Here is a 26,560-nt window from a genome sequence, read left to right as displayed (position 1 = left end):
TGTGTACTTGTCCAATACATGGTCTACTTGACAAGTAGTTTGCAGCTTTGTAATCTTGGACCAAGTTCTGTTTTTTTTTGTAAATCCTAGAATTCTGCAAAATTATGTATACTCTTTATTTCTTCAAAATTTATCGGCATGTGTATGTATGTTTACTTGTTTTTCTGTTGCAGTTTTTGCCTTTCCCCGAGTTGATGCCTTTCCGTCTTACCCCACAAATAATCAATCTTCTTCGACCACTCACAGAGTCAGGAGAACTTCGTAGCTGCATGAGCCACACCCTTAGAGCACTACGCTACTCTCCTGACACTTTACTGAACACAATGGATGTGTTTGTGAAGGAACCATCTCTAGACTGGAAGGTTTGACTACAAAGGCACACAGTCTGGTGATTATACTTTAATTGTTTAGATGTTTGCTAGAAAACAAGCACAGACTCAAGGTGGTGATCCTGGTGAGTGTGATGATCACATGTTGCTCACATGCTAATCACATGATCATAGATACTCATGAAACATGGTATCCCAGAGAGAAGGTGGACCAAGCTAAGAAGAAACTTCTCGGCTACAACTCAGCTCATATAATGGAGTAAGATATAATGTACTTGTAACAGACTGTGTTGAGTGTGTGATAACAATGTAGGACTGACCTGAAGTTAGGTCATGGCAAATCTCAGGAGTTTCCTTACCTGAGGACAATATTACTAGGTGACAAGCGACACAACAAGAGGGCTCAAGTTGGTGTGAAGTGTGACACTGTTGAGGAACAAGTAGCCTGTCTCATTGATCATGCTACTGATGTGAACATTTTGGGCCGCACATGGGCTGGCTGGGAGCCATGGGTTTAACTAGTTACACAAAAACAATTTTAGATTGTTTTTTAATGATTTACACAATAGAAAATCTCATGTTTAATCAGTAAAATCAAAACTGAACAGCTAGAATCTAAACAAACAAAAAAAAACAGAGATCAAGAGTCCGATATAAATACTGTATAATAGGATCATTTTACAGACAGTAGGATCGTATAGTATTGTTTCTTGCTGGCTATGAGGGCTTTGAGATCTGTGTGAACTTTGCTTCCTTGGCTGGAAACTCTCCCTTCTGTCATGACTCTGCTGGCTACTGTGAGAAAAGCTCTTTCTTTTCTGAGAGGTTTCTTTTTGGTAAACTAAATTTGAAAAAAAAAATAACCAAGGTGTGAATACAAACTCAAAGGACTACTATTTAGGCTGGTCTGTGCATACTTGGGTACAAAAACATATACCATAATAAATGCCACATCAGGGGCGGATCCAGGAGCTGGCGAGGGGAGAGGCACAAACAGGCTAAGTTGTAGGTGGTTGGGGAGAGCCAGATTATCTTGTTAGTTGCTGTGTGTTAAATGATCGCCTCTTAGTAGTGTCTCACTGTTGATTTTTGCCATTTTGGCCTTTGTAGATGGTTGTGAAGCTGTTTTACCGGCTCTGAATGTCTTAAACAACAGCAATACGATAATTATTTTAGAGACACTTAGTATGCATGAAGGTGCTGGGTGACTCACAGCTAATTTGACTCTGGTTTGCTTAGTTTCAGGAAAATTTGTAATAAATGTTAGTAAAATGTGCATATTTTCATGAGTTTTATAAACTGATCTTAGCCTGACATAAAGTTTAGTATTTTAATCAGAAGTATATGTCTGGCTCCTCCACAAGGTGAGGGGGGAAGGGGCTAAATATGTGTGACTGACTGACTGTTGTATTAGACTTGTACATATTCTACTGCTGTAACGTCATATGCAGATGATGCTGTAAATTGCATTTCCAGCACTAGATAACAGCTCACAAGTATAGCTAGAGAAAAAAATTTAACAGTGCTACTATAATACAATTCAGCTATTGCATGTAACAAATTCCTCTAGTGTGACTTATCTGGACTGACCCCTCTTGTGTGACTTGGACAATAAATGGTCCTGATCTTTTCTGTATTCTGCAGAAGGATCATAATCACTTCTGTCTCTATGATGATATTCTTGCTGGCTGTCTCTGGGGTGAGGGCTTTGAGATTTGTGATCATAAGAATTTTTCTTTCTTGGCTGATATCTGTTGCTGCTTTCCTGACTGGTATAAGATTTCAATCTATCATTAGTAGCTTCTTTTTGGTTACCTGAAAAATCAGCACATGCAAGCTCAAAAGAAATGTGCAGAGCAATATAAATACACTAGCATCTATACAGTATATACATGTATAGTACCAGATATTATAGCATGTAGTCCCTGTTTAGTCACAACAGTTTCTAATTATACGCTAAAGGTCTGGAGATGCAGCAATTATGCCAGCATAATTTTGGGGATAATAAGCATGTGTGCATGGGAACCAGGCATCATTATAAAGTAACTATAAACACTTCTGTCTACATACTCTAGTATAGTAGAGCAGCATAGAAGAAAAAAAATTGTGCAATTTTGATAAAAAGTATGAAACTTTGTACACCTGATAACATGAAATTAGATAAGTGGAGCCATCACTGATTTATCCATTACAGCTCTCTTTTTTATGTCCAAAAATATATAGTGACCTTTGTCTATAATTATCACCAATGCAACACTCCTGTCTGGCAGAGTCTACAAAGGGGGCAGACATCATTATAAAAGCCATACATCGGTTAACAAGGCTAAACCTGGTGGTTATTTTCTATGTGAAAATCTTCATCTAAGAAACAAGCTGATACTTGTTACAAGTTCATAGCTTATTCCATTCCAAATTAAAGTTATGGACAAATTCATATAACTTAAACTGCACATGCAAATAATTAGATTACATTCTTTGGTCTAATTCTAACCATTAAGAGGGATTTGCAGGGAACATATACAACCAGAGAGTGGAAATTAAGAAATCCAGCATAGGGAGTACTATATGTACTTTCTCTCTTGAGGTCATTTAACAAAGGTCATATCATTGTTCTATCATCCCCTTACAATCACATTTAAACCAAAAGCCAAGTGTGCATGCTCTATATATAAGTCTCTAAACATGGAAAATATGTTTTATAGCAACCTCAGCTGGAAGGAGCATGTGGCCATCACAACTTACAGAGTTTTATACCTCAAATACTATTATCTAAAAGAATGTAGATGTAATCTAATTAATTGCATGGGCATAGAAATCCTTCGAAATTTATAATTTATTGTATCCTATTATAGTATTTTTGGATAGTACTTGCAATTTATGCTGTTCATGCAACACCTCACCTCTACCACCGCCATCACTACCCCTAAGTAATTCCCCATCAGTGTCCTCTGAACCTGTGGTTAGTACAGCAGATGTTGGTGAGACTGATCAGTTTAGTGAGTGCTGGACTTACCAAATACAAATTTACTTTCAATTTCATCAGCTAGCACGAATAGTTCTACACTTGGTGCTCTTAAAGCATTCACTACTTTAGTCCAACTAGCTCCAGTGTCTTGTGTAAGCCAAGCAGAGAACATTTTAGTACAACAAGCTTTGACATCCCCAGAATCATTGCATTTTATTATACCAATCTTATTAGCACTCAGAAGTTCAATTCCAATGTCTTCCCAGCGGGCAGCAGCTTGAGGACAAACATGACGATTAAGCTGCTGCAGTGTTGGTTTATTATTAGTACCTGCAGGACAGCAATGAGCACTACATAAGTTTCCAGCAACTAATTAATGGGAACAAAATAACAGCTGGTCAGCTGATCCCTAGATTACCAATGAATTGTATATATACATGTTTGTAAAAAACTAAAAGCTTCCGCTCTACATATGTGACTGGGTCTGGGAAAACCAGTCTTATCGCCCATGACAGCCAACAGATATTTGATTTTTCACCAAGAACACAAAGCTACATGGATAAACTATCAAATTTCATAATCAACCTGAGACTAGGGTGGTATGCTTTGGCTGGCTGCTTTTCCCCAAGCACAGTGACGATTCGTACGAGTGGTCTGGGGCCCTAATAGAACTCTGGCTAACCTGGGGATGACTGTACAGCTCTGTGGTGTAAACCTTTACCAGTTTTGAAACCTGAATGGCCCATAACCTGATATAGTCAACATCAAGTTAAAAGCTATCTAAAATGGAGGGAAACTTAGCTGAGCTGTTGGCTACTTGTACAGTGGATGCTCCGGAAGGTAAGGAATTGGTGTAAAATGTGAAAATTTGGTACACCATTGGCAAGCTACAACACACTGAATACTTAAAACAAGCATTTCTCAATACTTTTAAATAGGCAATAAGACTGGTTTTCCCAGACTTGGTCACATATGCATTGCGACTGGACCTGGAAAAGTCTATTGCTGTCTAGAAATACAACAAACTCTAACCTGAGACTGGGGAGGTATTTGTTGCACATAAACAAAACTTACATTTGTGTATGTAGTACATATTTTTGCTCTGTATTGCATGATTTTTCAAACAGTTATATAAAGTGATTTTGTGGCAAAGAGAAGGGAAGGCTAAAGGAAGCACTCACAAAATTAGGGAGGTCTGAGGGCATACTCCCCCAGAAAAAACAAACAAAAAACAGCTCTGATGAGATTGAACATACATGGAAGCAATTTGAGAAAAATGATTGAGATCTGGAAGTAATTTAGGGAAACAATAAACTGAAGAGGATGAAATTAAAAAAAAAAGAGAACTATGTTTAGCTATAGTAGCTACATAGTAGACTGTAAAAAAAAAGAAATTAGGAAGTGGCTATGACTAGAAATAGGTAAGGTGATTTTTTTAAACCAAATGATGGACAACAAAAAGAGGAAATTTTTGAAAAATAGCTATCTCAAGGTTGGATGTTGAGGTACTTTTCTGTTAAAAATTTTAAGATGATGCACATAAGTGATGCAGCTTACTATTGAGTCTGACTTTATACAACTAGCCTCATCACTATTTACGACTAGCCCAAATCAATCATCAAATCATTTGACCCTAACCTGGGATAGTCCATCAAATTCGCCGGCTTTCAATAGCCTCCTTGCAGGCCCCTAGTAGAATTGTTATTAATTAAAAATATTCTTGACCCGCTACTCTATTACAGTACAGTGGCCGCTCTATTAGAGTGTTTCGATCAGAGCTGGGACAAATAGTTCAAACATTCAAATATTTGTTTGACTCCACTATTTGTATGCCTGAACCACTATTCAAACATTTGTTTTTCTGTTGGCAAACCACATAATTGGTGAATTTAACTATTCATAAAAATTTAATCCTTTATATTATATATATATTCCCACTCTTACATTGGCTTGTTGTTTAGACTGTTATAATGCTTTTTGAGACCAGAACATATCAACTAAGAAACTATTCCGTCATTTGATTTTTAATTTTTGCAAGGTTTTTACTATGTTTGTTCATTTGCAGTCAAAATATTTGGTCATTTAATTTAATGGAAGGATCCAGCTACATATATTTCAATCAAGCAGTTTGGTGTAAATTCCAGCCTGTATATTGACAATCTATTTTATATCAGGCATTTTCCATTGGATGTCTCTGTTCCTGCTTTCCGCTCCCATTTCCAATTAACACATATAGTGCAAAATTACATACATACCATGTTGTATTTGATGCTGTCCGAACAAAAATTCTCCCTATAACAACAAAACAAATAATAACATACTACAGACTGTTATAAACAAAAACTAGTATATTAAAAATTATAAATTTATAAATGAAGTAGGAATCCAAGCGATAAAATGTAGTGAAACAAGAGATGAACTGTAACAACGTGCTAAGAATGTTCTAGAATGATTTCACAACACTCACGTGCCTTGTACAATCACGTGCTAATCTATATATTACATCTCCATCATTACAAAAAGGAGTGTGTTACAGGGTACAAGGATGAAAAACCCTTACAGTGCTCTAATCAAATAAGTGAAAGTAGTGCAGTGTGTGCGTATGTTATAGTCACGAAAACTGGTCGGCATATCGAACTGGTGCTCTTATGGTTCTTTGGGAGCGTCTCAGGGCTGGAGCTGATACAACAGAATTAGTGCCACAACTTTCCTCAACTGGTTCATTTGTGTCACTGTCATATGCTTGATCATCTAGGAACTCATCAGTGCTTGTGTTAACCTCTGTTTTACCCATCACCTTTCTTAAGTCCTTTCGGTTTCTACGATAGTATTGCCCTTGTGGTGTCACAATGTTATAGGAGCGTGGAGCTCTTTGACTAATGCTGGTTACTTTGGCTGGCTTCCACGTGCCATCCTTTGATGTCATCAACACTGAGTCACCTATTTTGAGGCTTTTCAATGGTTTTGCCTGGCGGTCGTAAAACATCTTTTGTTGTTTTCTGTGTTTTTGAAGTTCCTCCTGTACTGCAGTTGGGTTAATTGTTGCTGGCTTTAGTAAAGTATTTGCTGTAGGTATGAGAGTCTTTGTCCGCCTCCCCATAAGTCGCTGGGCTGGTGACCCAAGGGTGTCTGACCATGGTGTGTTCCGATACTCTAGCAGTGCTAGGTAGTGGTCATTTCCATCATGTGCTGCCTTCTTCATCAATCGTTTGATGGTTTGTACTGCCTTTTCAGCCATGCCGTTGGACTGTGGATGGTATGGGCTGGATGTACGGTGGTCAATCTGGTATTGCTTGATAAACTGTTGGAACTCGTGGCTGGAAAATTGGGGCCATTGTCGGATATCAAGACATCCGGTATTCCATGACGGGAGAACTGAGATTTGCAATGCTTAATTACTTGCTTTGCTGTGGTGTGAATGAGCAGGTCTAGTTCAACAAATCCTGAGTAATAGTCCACTATCACAAGGTACTGCTTTTGCTGCAGCTCAAAAAGATCAACACCAACTTTGGACCATGGACGGTCTGGGATAGAATGTGGGATGAGAGGCTCCTTCTGGTTTTTTCTTTGGTATGTATTGCAAGTGCCACAAGCTGAAACGGTATCTTGGATTTGGGATGACATCCCTGGCCAGTACATTATATCTCGGGCTCGCCGTTTGCATTTCTCTATACCTAAATGGGAACAATGTATCAATTTCAACATCTCTGGCTGCATGGCCTTAGGAATTATGAGCTTTTCCCCTTTTAGAAGAACTCCGTCGCTGGAGGATATTTGATCTCGGAATGACCAATACGGTAAACACTCAGTTGGCACTTGTGACTTGTGATCTGGCCAACCATCCAGTGTTAGTTTCATTAATTGCTTTAGAGCTGAATCAGATTGGGTCATTGATTGAAATTGCTCTAACTTGGTTTTTGATATTGGCAGTGATGCTACTACATTCACTTCAAATTCAAATGATGTGGAGTCATCTGGCTGTTTTGTTAGATACGCTCTGGACAGAGTGTCTGCAATCACTAGCTGTTTACCAGGGCGGTAAATAAGATTGATTTGATACTTTTGTATGGACATAATCATCTTCTGGAGTCGCAGTGGTGCTTGATGTAGTGGCTTCTTGAGTATGGCTTCTAAGGGTTTATGGTCAGTCTCTACTTCAACAGACGGCATGCCGAAAATGTACTCATGAAATCTGGTGCATCCAAAAACCACAGCGAGCATTTCTTTCTCAATCTGGGCGTAGTTCTGCTGGCACATAGTGAGGGCTCTGGATGCATAGGCAATGGGGTGATTATCTTGTAGGAGTACAGCTCCCAATCCTTTAGAACTGGCATCGACGGATAGCTTGGTAGGTTTACTAGGGTTGAAATACTTGAGCACAGGGGCAGTGGTGATTAATTTCTTCAAAGATAGAAAACTGTTGGCTTGTTCAGTGTGCCAATGCCATTCCACATTCTTTTCCAATAGGGTTCGTAGAGGCGAAGCTAAGAATCTCTGAAGATCATCTTTGTTCTCTGGACATGGCATTTTAAGAATGGCATCGGTCTTTTTTGGATCAGGTTTGAGACCATCTTTGCTAAGTATGTGACCGATATAGGTAATGGCATCCTTTCTGATTTGGCACTTGGTTCTATTGAGCTTGAGATTTCTGTGCCGTGCTCTTTCTAAGACTTGTATTAAGCGGGTGTCGTGTTGCTCTTCATTTTCGCCCCATATGAGCAGGTCGTCCACAACAACTTCGACTCCTGGTATATCTTGAAACATCTCTGACATTATTTTCTGGAAAATGTCTTGGGAAGACGAGAGCCCGAAAGGAAGACGTTTGAACATGTAGCGTCCAAAGGGTGTGTTAAACGTGCAAAGCTTTGCACTTGGTGTGTCTAATTGGACTTGCCAGAATCCAGAACTGGCATCCAGGACAGAGAAAACCTTGGCATTTGGCATTCTTGTAACGATGTCATCAATTGTGCTCATTGGATAGTAATCACGTTTGACTGCCTTGTTTAAATCGCGTGGGTCTATGCAGATTCTGAGGTTACCATTTGGTTTAACAATTGTTACCATACTATTTACCCAGTCTGTGGGTTCATCAACTTTCTGGATTACATTGAGCTTTTCCATGCGACTGAGTTCCTGTTGAATTTTGGGTCTCAAAGTGACTGGAACTTTTCTCGGTGGGTGTACAACAGGCTGGGAATTTTTGTCAATTTTGATGTGGTACAAGGCGTCTGTGATACATCCCAATCCGTCAAAGACATCACTGTAGGCATTGAGAATATCATCAGGTTGATTGTTGATAGCATCTAATCGTTGCACTAGATTCAGTTCCATACAAGTCGTCAAGCCTACTATGTTGGGAACATTCTGGTCAATCACTTCAAAAACCACAGGGTAACATTTTCCTTTGTGCTGGCAGTTTAGTGTGACCTTACCACATGTGTCGAGTCGTTGGCCACCAAAGGCAACTAGCCTTGCATGAGATTTTTGCAGTGGGGTTGAGCTTAGTTGGAGGTATTTCTGTCTGGAGATGACATTACATTGTGCACCTGTATCAATCTTAAAACTCATTTTCTGGCGATTTACGAGGATTGTTACTTTCCAATCGGGTGACTTTGAAGTAGCACATTGTATCATACCAATAAACATGTCGTCAGGGGAATCGGAGTCTTCATGTGTAACACTGTGCACTTTCTTTTGGTACTTTGTAGCAGTGCGACTTCGACAAACCTTTGCAAAATGGTTTCTACGACCACAATTGTAGCATTCTACGCCTTGTGCTGGACAGGGCTGGTGACGATAGTGTTGATTTCCGCATCGGTCACATCGAGGTTTGGGGTTTGCTTCTTGACTTTGACGTCGTGCTGTAACAGCAAGGACTTCCTGATAGTGTGTTTCTTTACCGGTAGTACTGGAACTAATGGTTTTCAATTGGGTAGATGTAGCTTCGTTCGCTCTACATATGTCGAGGGCCTTCTGAAGAGTTAAGTCGCTTTCTTTTAATAGACGCGCACGGGTCTTATCGCAAATAATGCCACACACAATCCGATCACGAATCAGACCATCCTTCAATTCGGCAAATTCACAAGATTGAGCTTTTGTTTTTAAATCTGTTACATACTGATCAATGGTTTCTCCTGGTTGCTGGTTTCGCGTGTTGAACTTGTGTCTTTCCCACGTAATATTTTTGCGAGGGTTGCAATACTCATCAAACTTTTCTATTATTTTATCCACCTTGTTCTTGTCGTCGGCATTTTGCCATGAGAAAGTATTATAAACTTCCAGTGCCTCCGGTCCGGCCACGTGAAGAAATGCTGCGGCTTGAATTCCCGCGTCTTTTGTAGATAGTCCACTAGCAAGGGAAAATATCCCGAAACGTTGTTTCCATCGTCTCCAGTTGTCAGCAATAGTTCCGTCTAAGTTCAATGCCTCTGGTGGCGAAAGCTGATCCATTTTCGCAAGAAACTTCTGACACCATGTAACAACGTGCTAAGAATGTTCTAGAATGATTTCACAACACTCACGTGCCTTGTACAATCACGTGCTAATCTATATATTACATGAACAATGGTAGCTATTACAGTATAGCTCAGCGGGAAATCCCTACTTTAGCATTGAACACAAAATAATTGTTATACCATGCCAAAGTAGGGATTTCTCACTGAGCTCATCTCTTGTTCACTACTTTTTATCGCTTGGATTCCTATTTCATTTTAGTCTCGTCCTTGCAGACCCATTCTCCGGGTTGGTGCTTATCGATTAGAGATTATAAGCGCCCCCTCCGAAAGGGTCTGGTTAAATGCCCATACCATTTTTGTCCGAGAAATCACCAACTCTGGTGAGTGATAATTGGTGTTTAATAACTACACAAAAGGTGACTATTTGAGGTAAGCTTTGCTTTTGTAAAGTCTGTACTGTGCAGCCATAACATGATAAATACTGTTTAATCGTCACCTTTTGTAAAATATTGTATAAGTATTAAACACCAATTATCACTCGCCACAGTTGGCAATTTCTCGGACAGAAATGGTATGGGCATTTCACCAGACCCTTTTGGAGGAGGCGCTTATAATCTCTAATCGATGAGCGCCACCCCAGAGAATGGGTCTGCGAGGACGAGACCAACTTCATTTATAAATTTATAATCTTTAATATACTAGTTTGTTTAGTTTTTTGATAAAGTATATAGCTAGCTATAAACATGTGACTGTTCTATTAGGGTGACTGCTGTATTAGAGTATCTCGAGTCAGCCTGCAAAAATGTGTGCTTTCCCAAAAAGGGGTGTGGTCATTGTGGTTTCGATCGATTATTAGACTAGAGTATCTCAAATCAGCCTACCAACTTGAAGGTGTGTGGTCACAAATACAGCTAGCGTAAAATGGACGTGGTCTCGATTGATAGATCGATAATACATAGAATAAAGTATGGGCGTGATGTTGTGACCTATCATGGTGTACCAGTACCTCTGTACAGTAGCGTAGTCTAAGTGCCATAAATAATTTTGTGGCGTCTTAAAGAAAGTGTTGATATGGAAAATTAATGCCTCGATATGGTTTCGTTGGATGAAGAAGACAAGCAGCCTGATTGAAGATAAAAGAAAAGACAAGGCGCACAGGGCGTACACTCGTTGGAACCCCAAAGGCACATCCCACTGGTGAGTTTGTTATTGTGGCGTAAAATGGTGACCGTGCGCTGCTTCGTTTGGGCTCTAGGCTTGCGACTGTGGTCAGTGAGTGAGTGAGACGAAATTTCTAGTTTTGACAATTTAAAAAAAATTCTATATCAGGCCACCAGTAAGCGTTTTCTTGTTTTAACGTTACATTTGATGCTAGATGGACTAATATTATTCCATAAAGGTGATTTTCGTCGTGTAAGAAGTTTCTAAGCTGGTTTTTAAAGGGCGATATTTTTAGCAGCGTGCGTCATTTCGGGGGATTCCTACTTAAACAGTACTACCGTACTGTTTGATAATTGTAGAACCCCTAGCTATTTTGAGGAAAAACAACTATCATCAATACAGTATATACACATCATGCGACCAAGGAAGCACACTGTGGGGAATGCAATATTCACACATGCATAGCTCCATACTGAGTCCTATCTCTAAATTGCACCATTTTCGTATCTCAGGAGTGTCTGGAGAAATTTCCATCAAAATTGGTGTGTGGCCTGTGATACCTGGCTGACAGGCAACTACGTACAATGTGGGTGGCCAAATTTTCAATCTTTCCTTGTTCACAGAGGCTTATATCTATATTCTCCTTCTTGTCATACACTTTACTACAATTCCTTTACTCGACTGCCTTGATATTTGGTTCAAGCACACATACAGCTTAGGAAGGCAAATTTGTGTACCAAATTTGATGCTAAACCAATAAACCAATAAATATTTGTAGGATCACTTGTGTAAAAAGATCAATTTTCTGTCACAGCTACAAAGTAAACTTATGGGAACAACTTGAAAATTGGTGAGTACACATCAGAGTAACAACTACAAAGTTACAAAGTAAAAACCAAACAAGTGTGAGACTGAGATACTCTAATAGAATAGTCACTAATAGAAATTGTCTACCTAGCCTCCACACCTAACATCCTAATACTTTACCAGCTGATCAGCTCAGGTAATTTCTACCTTATAAATGAAAGCACTTATTATATCAATGGAAAATTCTACATAGAATGGACGTACAATCACTGTATGTCCATTCTATTAGTAAATACTAACAAATAGTCAAATAAAATAAATTGTGTATTTTACATACAATTGTATCGTTTGTTTTCAATAACAGTTAATCATCATTGCGTCTGTAGGTAAGAAACTTGGATAAAAACCATCTCCAACACACAAAAAAGCAAAATCCATGCAAAACAGCCAAGTTGTGGAAAAGGGTGTGACTTTTAAAGCACTTGTATTTAAATGTTGTGAAATCGAAGGTGCATGGTGGCCAAGAAATGGCTGCAATGACGTTAATGCTAATTTTAACAAAGGTGGTTGCTGCAATGATATCAATGCTGATAAATACAAGTGAGAGTTCAACTCTCACGATTTGGTTGTGAGACACATGATTTCAGCCTTGATATCACAACCACTTGCTCATCTCATGATTTTCAATAAAATTTCCTAAGGCATGTTAAACCACCTAAGTTAAGCCCCAAACATCTTGTATAGGTATTACGGGATCATTTAATTAGGACTGTGGGGCGCCTTTGTATTTGGAGATGGAATTCTGGAAGTTTTCCATATTTTTGTCTGTGTCATGAGTGAATATGCTGTCAAACATTTTAAATTGAACATGAGCATTGTTTGAAGGTAAAATCCTTGGGGAAAAAAACATTAAAGGTGAAGAATTGTGAGATGGTAAGGTGAATTTCTACCAGTGATGCATGTTAACACAGGTTTATTGTTCATTTGTTGTGAGGTGCATTGTGTGGAGAATCAAATGCGATGTCAACGATGTGCTGAGAACTGAATCCACTATGACACTCATTACTCAAGAACTGAGAGGTGATTTCAATGAATCACTTAACTAGAAGACTGATATCATGTGATTCAACACTGGAGCAAAGATACATACTGTATTTCTACAGTAAACAACATACACACACAGCAGGACCATATTCTAACATATAGTGGGAAAGTTTCAAAAGGTTAAATTTTCAAAAAACTCGAACTAACAATGTGTTTTTGAAAATATTTTGCTATGTAGTTGCAAGTACCCACATTAGAAATGACAATCAAAGAACAAGTGGATGCTTTCTACTTTATCCAGCTATAGGTCTCTGCACTGGGACGATCATGATTCACCACAAGTGACAGCACAAATCTTGGAAGCCTATAAGAGGTCCATTATCCTAATCTGATAGCAAATACCTAGAAGGGCTGACAAAATGCCAACTAGCTAGTCATGACCAGCTCATGATCAATTGCAATCCACAGGCCATTTGGATCAAGGCCAAACATGGTTTGAGATATGAAAGAGGAAATGATTTGACCAAAGCCAGAATGGTCTTAATTATACATGCTGAACAATCAAAGCAGCAAATTCTATTGTAAGTGATCAATGCAACCATACTAGGCCATATAACTTCCTTATCTTGCATGGGAATCTTTCTCATTAATTAATCTACGGTGTGTTTAGAAAACATTTTTCGAACTTTCAATCAAACACTCTTTTTTGAAAATTTAAATTTGCAACAAGGCTGAAAGACAGGGTGACTTGTAAAGTAGTTGATCACAAGGGGACTTGTAATGTAGTCTGCAGGGTGGCTTGTAATGTAGCTGAACTTTCTACAGGTGACTTGCTTGTACATGCAGAATGACATGATTGTAGTTGAACTCTCTACAGGCCAACTTGTAACATGCACTCTCTTCTACAGGGTGGCTTGTAACCTAGCTGAAGTTTCTGCAGGGTGACTTATAAGGTAGCTGAACTCGATGACTTGTTTGTAGCTGAACTCCTTACACAGTGATTTACAGGGTGACTTGTTATCTAGTTGAACTCTCTACATGGTGATTTGTAACATAGCTGACCACTCTATATTATATTAGAGTGTAAATAGTAAGCAGCTGACTACTCTAATAGAGTGGCTGCACTATTAGAGTATCTCAATCGCACAACTGCTATAGGTTGATTATCTGGTATAGGGAAAAGTAATTTTTATTAGTATATAGGAAAACTCAATTCTGTGATTGTTACATACTCACCATTGACTTTCACGCTATATATTTATGGTATTATGTTTGATTTCTTCCAAACCAAAAAAGGTTTGAGTTGACCTATCCAAGTACCAGTTGTTAGTTTCTTCCCATATGCAGCTTACCTTGTGGGTGTGACAATATTAACCAAGCGCACTCCCCATTACTGGCTGAAGCCGGCTGCGGGGCATGTGCCTGGTTACTGTAATTATAGTCAAACACAGTATACGTACTTTCCAACAAAAGTATACCGGAAAAAGCATGTGATTGTGTTAAAAGTAGCTTGTAATGAGAAATGAATGCAGCACCAGTATATAGGTAAGCTTTCACCATAGATAATATGATTTCGTTTTGCAGCGGCATGAAACACAAATTACTAAAGACATTATAAATGCCTTTCACAATGGGCTATATGAGTGTAAAAATAAAATTTAAAAAAACTGAACAGTGTACCTAGCTTTGTAGGTACTTATGTGAATGAAATGAAGGGCAGCCTCAAGGCTTTCTCTAAACAATTTGTGCAACTATAAACATTTGAGAAAATACTTCTGTGCATAATTTGTGGTTTTTTCAAGTTACGTTTCCTTAGCACTGCATAGAAACATAATTACTAAATTACAAAATAATTCATGAATTATGTGATGAACTAAATTACAATATTTACTACTGAATTATCTAACTAAATAATAGCATATAGCACTACCACTAAATTACAATATTAACTGCATGGGAACCTGGTTTTAGAAATAGCACAGCATCAACTTGCTTTTGGGCATAATAAAACTCTGCGACTGATTATCATATTTATATCAAACTTCGTATTTAAACCTTGCCTAATTGTGCCAAATTTCAAGACAATTGGATAGTGCATTTGTGTTTTATGACAATTTTTGTAAGAGTGTGAAAAAGAAGAAAAAGAAGCAAATAAATTAAGCCAATTTTTGAAGGCTCACATCTCACTGGAATTCCTGCAGAAATTATGCTCAAATGTGGTATGTAGATTATTGAAGGTGGAGGGCATTTAAAGCATCTTGTTTCATAAAAAATAGTATGCGTGAAATTGCATTATTTTTCTTCTGTCACTAATACACTGGTGTGGTGTGCCGGCTTCTTGGGTTGCACGACACAGTTATCACTACCGTGTGTCTTAATTTTGTACATGTAAGTACATAGCTTACCATGTTCTTCAAAAATTTGATTGAAATTAGCCAAACTACTTGATCCATCTCCAGATTTTGTTTTCTACCACACTGTTTACAAAATAATTCTTCTTGAAATGGTAACTGATTCTTAACAACAGCAAATCCACCACCACACAGTGTGCTGTCTACCAGTGGATATCTACAAGCAAATCCTATCTTGAAGTCATCAACAATTTTCATTTTCCTGCACACTTCTTGTAAAGCTGTGTACAGTTTGCTACAGATTATGTCAGGACTTACTGACAACACCTGATCACCAGTTGTAAGACAGTACATCTCTACAGCAATGTGGTCTATTTTGTCTCTTACAAAAATACACTGATCACTTGAAACTTGAAATATTATCAAATCTTTGTAAACAGCTTTATTATGCTGAATACTCCATCCAACAGCATTTTTCATGCACTCAGCAACTAAACAACAAAACACTCCTCGTGGAAGATATCTGTCCTCAAACTTCACAATGAGTGTGTCAAATTTTTTCCTACCATAGCATTGTTGTAGAGACACATCTATTCCTGGTGGTGCTGGGTTCAGCAGAGCAGGCATGAAGTATTGACCTTCTTCGCCAGGTAAAACGGCCATTATGTTAAGGAACACAAACAGTTCAAGGAGATGTTCATAATTTAAAATATCATTCTGAACAAAGTCTTTTTTGTACACATCTGATAAAAAAATCTTATCAAAAATACCCTTTAAAATCTTTTGTTTTATTGTATGAGGTGGATCATACTTTAGCTCAATCAATTTGGTCAATTTATCAAAAAGCCATTGAGGATCACAAAACACAACATGTTTTAATGTAGGAACATCGCTATAATGTAACAATATTCCAAGTTCATGAAAATACTTGAGAATGTTATTGACGTCTTCTTTCTTGATATAGCAATCTGCTGCTATTTCAATACAGCGTTGATGTGAGATGAAATATTTTTCATTGTGTCGGACCTCAAGCTGGAACAATAACCAACTGATGGGAATATCTTCACTGGTCCTGTCACCATCACACATGTTTTCTATAGCAGTTCGTATTTCTTGAGCAACATCATCTCTGCCAACCTTGATAGTGTTGGAAATGGGATGGATTAATTTAGTAACTTTTCCATCTCGTTCTACTATATGAACAGTTGAGTCAATTGGTACTCTCAATATATCATCTTCCATTACTTGCTCAATTTGTAACACTTTATCATCTTGTTTATCCTTAGTGTCACCACACTTGTCTAGATGTGTACCTACAACTAGCAAGTGACCAAACTTTGACAATCTTGAGGTGATGCTCCAACCAGAAGAAATGGACTTAGCACACGACTGGATATTTGCTAAAGCAGTTTTCATCAATTCTGCATTGGTGTAGTGTGCTGTAAGTTCTGCTGAACTTCTTCTACCTTTTCTATAAAATTCTACACTCTTAGTCATTAAGTCTTTGGACATATCAAATACCATAACATATCCAGTAGGAGCAGTAGTTAATGCAGGCATGACATCAAAGAACTCCGGCTGACCACCACTATCATAACATGCTATCAGGGCACTAGTTTGCTTATAAATCTGAACAAATGCTGAAATTTGTCTATCTTGAGCTTGAGTTGTTTGACTAAAAAAATATTTGGCCTCAATTTTTAAATTAGCGCTCTTAGGATTAGGTGGAAAGTCTTCTGATGCAGAACTTATTTTGTTCAGCCTTTCCTCAATCCTCTGTTTTAATCGTCTTATTTCATCCTCAAACTCAATTTTCACCCAGGTAGACTTGGATTCATAACCAGACATCGCTACAGCAATTCTGTATTGTAAAAGTTTTCTATCACACACACCAGTGCTGTTTCGTACTGGATCAGGATCACCACCAAGTAAGACTTTTAGCAATGATGACTTTCCAGCTCCAGGAGGACCAAATATTAGCAACTTGAGTAGCTGTAGTTTCTCTGTTCCAAGAACATGCTTGGCTTGATAGTATAATTCTTCAATTTTTTTCCCTATTAATATACACATATATTATTTACAACAGAATAGTAGTAGTAGATAGCAGAGATCATCAAAAAGTTACATTTTTCCACCACAAAAAATATCCCTTTCAGAGCACTTGCAATATTGGTAAGAGGTGTTACAGTACTCACCCTCGGTGATTCCTCAGGTCTCTAAAATAGCAAAGATACCTGGATTTTTGCAATGACCTATACGAATTAGGAATAGGAATCATAGAAAAATACACCTGCAGATTTAATCCCTACTTCAGTCTATACCCATGACTGAATTAGGGACTACATCTCCAATAGTATATCTGCAGGTGTAGGTGACCTCCCTTGTTCCTAATTTTTTCTTATACTTTTTGTGTAACATTATTATGACTGGTGAACCCATGCATACCGCATCAAAAGAAAGAATGGCACCAGAGTTAATGTTTTCGTCTGGACGCCCCCCACCCCACAAGGTATCAATTGCAGGCTTGGGGGTAAAGTGGCCATTCTTCCCTTTTTAGTTACACAGTGCTACAAACGAAGAACAGTAGAAGTGCCTCTGCAATCAATCCAATCAGCATTGAAAACCCGTTTACAAATGTAGGAAAGCCATCACATGCTACTACGAATCAACACCTTGGGCTGTCAGCAAAAAAAATTGGACAAAGGATGCGTGCATTGTATGTACTGTGGTATTCCAAAAGGCACCTGTCATGCTGAACCAATGTTGAACAGTGCAAAAATCAAGCCCGTAGCCTTAGCCCTTATTGAGTTACGCTTGTCTGAAGGCATCAGACAGGCAATCAATAGAAAATTCCACTAAATAAAAAATTTGTAGAAGCATTTAGGGCCATACTGAAGGCACTTTTGGGCTTGGTTATAACTAACCAATATTGCCAAGACACCAGGAATGTATTGTGAAGTTGGCTTTTTGGTGATGTTTTTAGCCAGAACAAGTTGATGTTGTGCTACTTCTAAAAACCAGGCGCCATGCAGCTAGCTAACTCATCTGGAATAACTATAGACAGTATATACTACTATGAATTAACCAACTATGTATTACTACTTTACAATAGGGTAGTTTGGGTTGTGCAATAATATAATTAGCTATTTCTTGTATTTCGTAATTCATGAAATATTCGTAATTCGTTCAATTACGTTGCTATGCACTGCTAAGGAAGCGTTTGTTAAATAAACCGCTTTAACCAACATATTACGCACAAAACTATCTTCTAAACTGTTTTATAGTGTGACTAACGTGTTTTTTCCCACAAATTCTCTCGACAAAGCCTCAAAGCTGCTCTTCATTTTCGTTCGCGTACGTAAGGGATACGCCCCCTTTCAACTTGAAGCGATAGGCTATTCCTGGCAGTGTACGAGGCCTGCACCGTTGTTTTTCAGTTGCTAAATGCCTGAAAACCTCAAGGGGAAGGTAGTCTGAGGAAAGTCACCACACCCGTATTTCAGTCCGCCGAAAAGAAACCACCTCAGAGCAAAGTTCACCTGTGCAGAAGTTTAATACAGACTTCATTTCACTTTTACTTCTTACGTAAAAGCTGCTTTTATCGTTATTAAACGATTTTGCTCACGTGGGTGCGTACGGACAAACATAGGTAGATAGGTAGATAGGTAGATAGGTACACACACACACTTTACGAAAACAATTTCAGTAAACCAGGCGCACGCCCACAGCCGGCCTTCGGCCGGCTGTGGGCGTGCGCCTGGTTTAAAAACTCAAACCCCCATGTTCCCTAATATACAGTACTACTGTACTGTATGATAATAATTTGAAGAAAGTTTAATACAATGACATGTGCATTTTCATTCAAATGAATAATATGTTAATTTTCACTATCAACACTATCTTTCAGCAACATAATATAGGCACCACAGAATTATTTCAGAGATGGATTTCAGAAATGCTTCAGTCCTGGTGCTACTATAAGAGATATACACTAGCTAGATATCTGCAAGTTTGCGATTGGGATCCCATTCGCAATAGATTCACGACCACACCCATCAATTAAAGATCTAGGCGGACTAATAGCAATAGAGTACGGAGACCATACCTCTTAACCAATCTAGCTATTTACTTAACAGTGACCTCACCCCTTATTGGTCAACACCTCTTGGCTGAATCGAGATATACTCTAATACAACAGTCACTCTAATACAACAGTCACAAGTTACATTGTAGCTAGCTATGCTACAAGAAATAGCTAAGTTTTTTTTTTTTAATTTAAAAATGAAGTAGGGATCTATGCACCAAAAAATAGTGAAACAAGAGATGAATGATGGCATTGCAGCATAGCTCAGTGGGAAAGTCCCTACTTTGGCACATTAGCTATAACAATTATTTTGCTCAATGCCAAAGTAGGGACTTTCCTACTGAGCTATGTTGTAATACCATCATTCATCTCTTGTTTCACTACATTTTGTTGCATAGATCCCTAATTCATTTTTAAATTAACAATTTTTAAAATGCTAGTTATTCATTATACACATCACACACCAGTGACAGATCTAAGTGGGTTTCTGCGGTTTCGATAAAACCCTTATCGTAGCTCTGTGGTAATCTATCTAGTAGTGATGGGCGATATTGATATTTTGCCATACGATTATTGTCATGAACAAATATCACGATTATCATGATTATTGTCCACTCAACTCTTGTTATAAAAAATACTAAACACATCATGAATTGTTAATAAAATGGTAAAATTACACTGAAAATTGACAAATATTTCCCTGACTATCACGATTATTGCACAATAATTGCCAATTTCGATTATCACTAGTCAATGAAAAGTACACGATGTCGATTATTGCCAATAAAATAATCACGATTATCATGATAATTGAATAATTTCCCATCCCTACTATCTAGCTTTTATTATTACCAGAGTTGGGGTTGTTACTCTAAAAATGTAACTCGTTACATATTACTAGTTTACTTCTATACAATGTAACACACGTCACAGTTACATATTACTCCCAGAAAAATAGTAACGAGTTACATAAATTACATGTTACTCTGAGGGCTGTAACTGGTTATATTATTACATATTACATTTGTTCGTCACAAGCTATAAATTAAGCCCGACCTTCTAAATACATGCTCCCAGCCTACAACTACAAGTGACATGAGTGAGACACGCCTTTCTCTGGCCTAAAAAAACATGCTTTGTTGTAGTATCTTGGTCTCAAGGGCACTCCCCATACACTATCACTCTTTGTTCTTGCCTGCACAATGCTGTCAGGACCCAAAATGCAGCCAATCACGCGCTGAATACAATGCACATTAAAAAGAAGTAATGCAGTACAATTTCCAGATGTATCCGTTATATATTACTCGTTACTTTGTCATGTAATTAGTTGTGTTGGCTAATGAGTTCTCTATTGGATAAGGTAGCACATGGTAGCACTTAATGATGTTTCATTGTATTGTCTGTTTCACTGTAACGTGTTACAAATGTAACTCATTACCTCCAACTCTGATTATTGCTGCATTGACAATTTATCATAGCAAAACTACAATACATGAATTGCACTTAAGTAAGTAACATCCATTATAGCTATTAAATCCTTTACTTTTCAGACAAAGTTATACAGAATAAAATTACTCACCTTTTAGCTCTTGATTACTACTGGACACTGCAGGTGACTCAATCACTTTTAACAACTTCCCCCAACTAGCAGAGGAGTCCTCTACAAGCCACTTCTTCAATACAGCATTACAACAATGCTCAGATTTATCATAGTTGCGATGCCTTATGATGTCAAGTGTTCCACTAGGTAGACCCAGTAGTATTCCTATCACTTTCCAATGAGCAGCATAGTTTGGTGTGATGTGATCATAAAGATCCTTCAATAGTGGAGTACTGGAAACTGGAAGAAAAATGTAAAATTTATGAATTAATACAAACAATCATCTCATACAATTACCTAAGTCAATGCTCTTGAACTTTTCTAGTCTTTCAGATACACTCTGATGGGCCATACTATGGAGGTTAAAAAAAACAACATAAGTCCAATAGTCTGTTATGTACAGAACATATTATATTTTATCCCAGTGCATAACACCCAGACCCTTAGCCAGTTGAATATAGTACCATATAGTCTAGCAGTAACTATCAACAGAATCTGCAAAAGGTGATTCCCAATTTACACAGAGTGTAATGCACATGACATTTGCTAAAATGTTACGCTAAATGATGTAATCACAGTAGAGGGCTCTACATTGCATCTTGATCATAAATCATTATCTATTCTATGGTGTCAAATATTGCTCATTATTAGTGATGCACATGAAAGCAGTTTCTTAAAGATCACTGTTTATCTCTAAATCTACCAATCCAGTTTCATGCACTGCTGCAGCTTTGCCAGCATATATTGAAATGAACTGTTACAAGTTTATAGAAGTCAAATAAACCCTTGATGAATTCTCAAAGGAAGGACTCTAACTTCACCGAAAGGTCATTCCATCACAATAGCTTTTTGATGTAAGGCATACCTATATTGGCAATGATTATTCTAATTACACTAAAAAATATATACTGCAACTAATAATAATAATCACACGATTACAATCATCTTGAAGGAGGTGACAAACATGGCTGCAATGTTGGTCCTATTCAAGTTACACTTAGCCTAATACATGACAATAATTAGATAGTTGACAAATTTTGCACTGCAGACATTACCATGTCAAACACTACCATATTGTACATAACAAGTTTCATAGATGAATGGGAAAGAAGTTTCATAGTTAGGCAATTATAGCTATTCATTTACATAGTGGGTTAAACTGTTCAGCAGAAAAGTTTCATAGCTTCTCCATTTTGAAACATAGTATAGCTAGCTACCTCAGCAAAGAAAAATGAACAACTTACTGTACCTACAGGGTCAAACAACCTGTTAATTGATTGCTGTTCTTAATAATAGTCTACGAACTTAGAAATGTTACATTCTTAGTAGGACACAGCATTCAAAATTATACAGAAATTTCCATATTTTAAATTTTAAATTTAATATTTCGATATTGACTTCCATACTTCTTCTCCATACCTTGATATTCGTCCTCAACATTTTGAGTTAGTCTTTTATCAACTCAAAGTATAGCTGGTTTAATTGTGTTGGTCAGTTCCTGGTAGCAGCACAATCTGTGTGACTTTCTCAGCAAAAAAAACAAACAATTTGCACTATAGCACAGCACTAGCACTTGTGTTGCACACTTGCAAGTCATAAATGACTAGTAAAGTACCAGTGTGCCGACTACAGTTAAAATTGAAGTTTTGTTTTAGCTTTTTGAATACCAGCATAGGTGCTGAATTAGTGAAGCAGTCTTCTATAGCAACATTAGCAAGGATATGAAGCTTATAAACACCTAACAATACAACTATATTTTGCCCAGTAAATGAATAGAGCAATCCAATTACTATAATAAGTACTCACGTGATCAAAACTCAAATTGGAACAGATACACATATTTCTGACTCCCTGTATTCACAGGCTTTAAACCGGTCCCTAGTGGGGGGATAACAGTTACAGACTACAAATGAAATAACTTGACCTTTCATTGCTAACTGTTTTCTGGGTGTTTTCTGGGCCAGCACAGGCAAGGATGGCTTGCTGAGGCATGCAACCATTACATTACGTGACCCTCTTTTTACTGGAATCTGGAATAAATTTTTGGTGTGTGTATTTGTCATGATTTGAATTTTAATCGTATGAGTGCTTATTTCTTGTATTGCATTATTCTATTCATTGTATGTCTACAAATACACTTTAACATACTGGTCATCATTTACCCCCACAAGGTAGTTGCTGCTGTGATGCTCCAGAGTAAGAAATTATCAAAAGTCACACAGATTGTGCTGCCACTACCCTACACTTCAAATTGATAACAGACTAACTGAACAATGTTGAGGGTGAATTTCGAGGCATCGGAGGAAAGTTACAAAACAATACAGTAACTAAAAAAAAAATATCACATAATTTAAACTATTGTTTTCTAGAAGAAAGTGACAAACTTTGGCTGTCATGCTGGAAGCTACACTTAGCCTAACACATACCAACAGTAGGTAGTTGAATGGAGGATATTGATTTTTTAGTCTCATCCTCATAGACCTTTAGTCCGGGATGGTGCTTACTGAATAGAGATTATAAGTGCTCCCTCCTTAAACAATAAGTACTATTCTGGAGAAGAGGTTCTGCGAGGACAAGGCTATTGGTTTTTCATGTTGCAGCTCCTATATATGTATACTTTTGTAAAAAAATTAACGAAATTTAGTATGCCTAAATAAGCTGAGCATTCTTCAGCAGCTTGAGAAACAAGCTAAGAATCTCAAATAATATTATTTATGTTGACCTTATATAAGTGTTTACCTGTAATTATGTCACGTATGATTTCACAGTATGCTGCATGTGTTGTGTAATGAACTAAGTCCATACGAACAAGTCAGAGGAGGCTGGAAGTGCTTCAAATGCTACTTAAAAATATTATGCTAATCGCATAATTTGGCTTGGAATTTCACACGAACCTCAATAGTCACAACACAAAAACTAACAAATGGTGGGACATAATAGCCAGGGGCTTATCAGATATTTAGGTTGTTCTTCGTATAAGCGTTAAGGTATCGTAGTAAATTAAAAGCACCTAGATTTCGAGGGAAAAAGTATATAACTCGATTTGATGCGTATCTTCTAGCGCTGACCAGGTATGTATATTCCTGTGAGTAAACAATGATTCCACACTCTGTTATATCGTCCACACATTTTATTTCATCCCAGAAAATCGGATTTCTGAGTAATTAAATCATCTTAACTCTCATATCATGAGCATATACGTTAATCGTTATCTCCCACAGTTTTCCATCACAATTCCTTAAAAATTTACCTTCATTTAAAACCAATCAGGAGTAGACAATGCTAACTAAGAAACTAAAAAAGTGGCAGATTTTGTAATTTTTACTAAAAATTACAAAATTTAACAGACACACCCACACACACACACACGCACGCATGTACGTACACACACACACATGCACGCGCACGCACAGACAGACAGACACACACATGCACACGCATGCATGCACGCACACACACACACACACACACACAACAGTAAAGTTAATCGGTCTAGCTAGTAGCTATACACAAGATTAGATCAAGACACATGATAATGTCATGCAACCAAATAAACCAGCACACAACATCAGTGTATTATTAACAGGAAGACCAATAGTGTAATTTTTATGCATACATAGCTCCATGTTACCTTTATGAAACAAGTTGTGGTAATGCACTCACTGAATTTGAGCCTAATCACCCCACAATATAAGCTGTATAATTATTGTTTTGCTTTAATCTCTCTCTGTGTGCTTCTTTTTGCACACTTACAAAACTGTTATATAAAATGCAAACACACTATATATCTAACTACTTGAAAATTTGGCACATAGCCAGGTTCAAAGACAAATATTGGTAAATATTGGTACCACGTTTTGTTTGAATGTTGCTAACAATTTATTCATGTAATAAAATTTGTTGTCATGCCTACAGGGTAAATTGATAATATAAAAAAGTGAAAATCAGTATGTTAATAGGTTAACCATCATAACTCAAACTTATAGCTTGGATGTAACCAAAATTATACCAACCATTGGAATATAGCAGAAGGTGATCCAGATCCAGGTATATAAAAGATTGTATGCCTGCCTAAGGACAAACTGCTTATGGGACTGAGTTGAAAAATCAATGTGTGGATAGTCTACCCATCACAACTTAAACAGTTATGGCTGCAAATGAATCCAGCTAACTGCTACAGATATATGATGCAAAAACCAAACATGTGAAACAAGTTGATGTGCTACTTCTAAAAACCAGGCGCCATGCAGCTAGCTAACTCATCTGAAATTAACCAACTATATGTATTACCATTTTATTATAGGGTTTTGGTTGTGCAATTAATTTATTGTAATTCTCGTATTTCGTAACTCACGAAATTTTTGTAATTCCGAAATTACGTTTTGTCAACTGTGTACTTGTATGTGTGGATGGTGTAATGTATGCTTTGTGTTTATCATGTATGCTTAGTTAGTTATTGTTTTTGTATCGCTCCAACAAGGAGGAACGGTATTGTGCCGATTGTTGTGAGTTAGTCTCGCGGCGCCCGACCCTAAAAAGAGGGTCTGGTGAAACTGTGTACAAAAAGTTTGGCGCTGCCGGAATGTTAGAAGCTCCAATCAGATCGCTCCATTTCAAATTGATTGTGTAATGCGTACATTTCAAAAGGTTCACGGCTTACGGTTAATTACATCCGGTGATTTCGCCGCTTAAAATCATTGAGAAAATGGCCATACAATTCTGTTGGGTTCGTTTTAATGTAGAATCATAGATGAATAAATAAAGTAGCGCCATTAGTTTGTTGATGCTGTAAGCGGATCTGGTTGAATGGATGTTGTGACGTAAACAGTGCACTTACGTAACACGTAAACGTCATCCAATAAACATTCCAGAGCTCAAACTTTTTGTACAGAGTTTCACCAGGCCCTCTTTTTAGGGTCAGGCGCCGCGAGACTAGTTGTGAGTATAAAATATAATAAATCAATCAACTCTATGCGCTGCTAAGGAAGCGCTTGTTAAACAAACCGCTTTTTTAAACAACACGTTACACACAGAAGTATCTTCTTACTGTTTTATAGATTGACTATCGTGTTTTTTTCCACAAATCCTCTCGGCAGCGCCTCAGGGCTGCTCTTCATTTTCATTCGCGTACGTTGGGGATACCCCCCCACCCCTTTCCAACTCGAAGGGATAGGCTATTCCTGGCAGTCTACGAGGCCTGCACAGTTGTTAAACGCCTGTAAAACCCAAAGGGAAACGTAATTGCACGCCTGGTTTATTAAAAATAAATACGATTGGGATACACTAATAGAGCAGTCATCCTAACAGAACAATCATATGAAGAAAATCAACCAAGTGAAAACATAACATTAAGTAAAAGCAATGTGTATACATGCAAATTGTTCTTCCTTAACCATGACCACTCTGTTATTCCTGTAACACATGTGGGGCTTGATAATCTATACAAAAACAAGCCAAGCTGTGAAAGACAATGTCGAAAGTTGTGAAATCAAAAGTGTGCAATGATGCTATACATGCCAATTAATCATCCACCCTTTTTTCTTTCTGGGTTGTTTCGATATTTGCTTGTATAATTTTACAGCTGGTACAAACATAGTCTGAATGCTGTATTACAGTATAATCAATTAGTCAATCACCTACCTGACTTGATGTGTTGATGTTACTCTTGATGCAGACACAGTAGTCTCGTGCCCAGACCCCACCTACTGCGTTGATGAGTAGTGGGTGGGGTCTGGGCACGAGACTACAGACACAGTTAACTTAA

The 26,560-nt window shown here is 37.7% G+C and overlaps 2 protein-coding genes across 4 annotated transcripts in view; one reads left to right on the top strand and one right to left on the bottom strand.

Moving 5' to 3' along the window:
* Positions 1–914, top strand: part of LOC136250167 (DNA-dependent protein kinase catalytic subunit-like) — a 74,187-nt gene extending 73,273 nt beyond the window's left edge. For both annotated transcript variants that reach the window (XM_066042346.1, XM_066042347.1), the window contains 4 exons: positions 174–362; positions 412–454; positions 504–588; positions 643–914. In XM_066042346.1, the coding sequence (XP_065898418.1) occupies positions 174–362; positions 412–454; positions 504–588; positions 643–847 (522 nt within the window). In that variant the 3' untranslated portion in view covers positions 848–914. The remainder of the gene's footprint in view (positions 1–173; positions 363–411; positions 455–503; positions 589–642) is intronic.
* LOC136250170 (uncharacterized) lies at positions 862–26,539 on the bottom strand. 2 transcript variants are annotated; one of them, XM_066042351.1, is made up of 10 exons: positions 26,437–26,508; positions 22,603–22,674; positions 21,094–21,149; positions 20,776–21,036; positions 15,167–17,166; positions 5,550–5,586; positions 3,343–3,624; positions 3,230–3,283; positions 1,920–2,144; positions 862–1,170 (listed from the first exon to the last, which is right to left on the bottom strand). In XM_066042351.1, the coding sequence occupies exons 3-10, from the start codon at positions 21,146–21,148 to the stop codon at positions 938–940; spliced, it is 3,147 nt and encodes a 1,048-aa protein (XP_065898423.1). In that variant the 5' UTR covers position 21,149; positions 22,603–22,674; positions 26,437–26,508; the 3' UTR covers positions 862–937. The 2 variants fall into 2 exon arrangements, with proteins under 2 accessions (XP_065898423.1, XP_065898422.1); XM_066042350.1 differs by lacking the exon at positions 22,603–22,674 and having other exon boundaries at positions 26,437–26,539.
* Between the last annotated feature and the right edge of the window lie 21 nt (positions 26,540–26,560).

Source organism: Dysidea avara, chromosome 3, assembly GCF_963678975.1.
Source record: "Dysidea avara chromosome 3, odDysAvar1.4, whole genome shotgun sequence".
Taxonomy (NCBI): domain Eukaryota; kingdom Metazoa; phylum Porifera; class Demospongiae; order Dictyoceratida; family Dysideidae; genus Dysidea; species Dysidea avara.
This window is presented reverse-complemented; position numbering and strand designations above follow the sequence as displayed.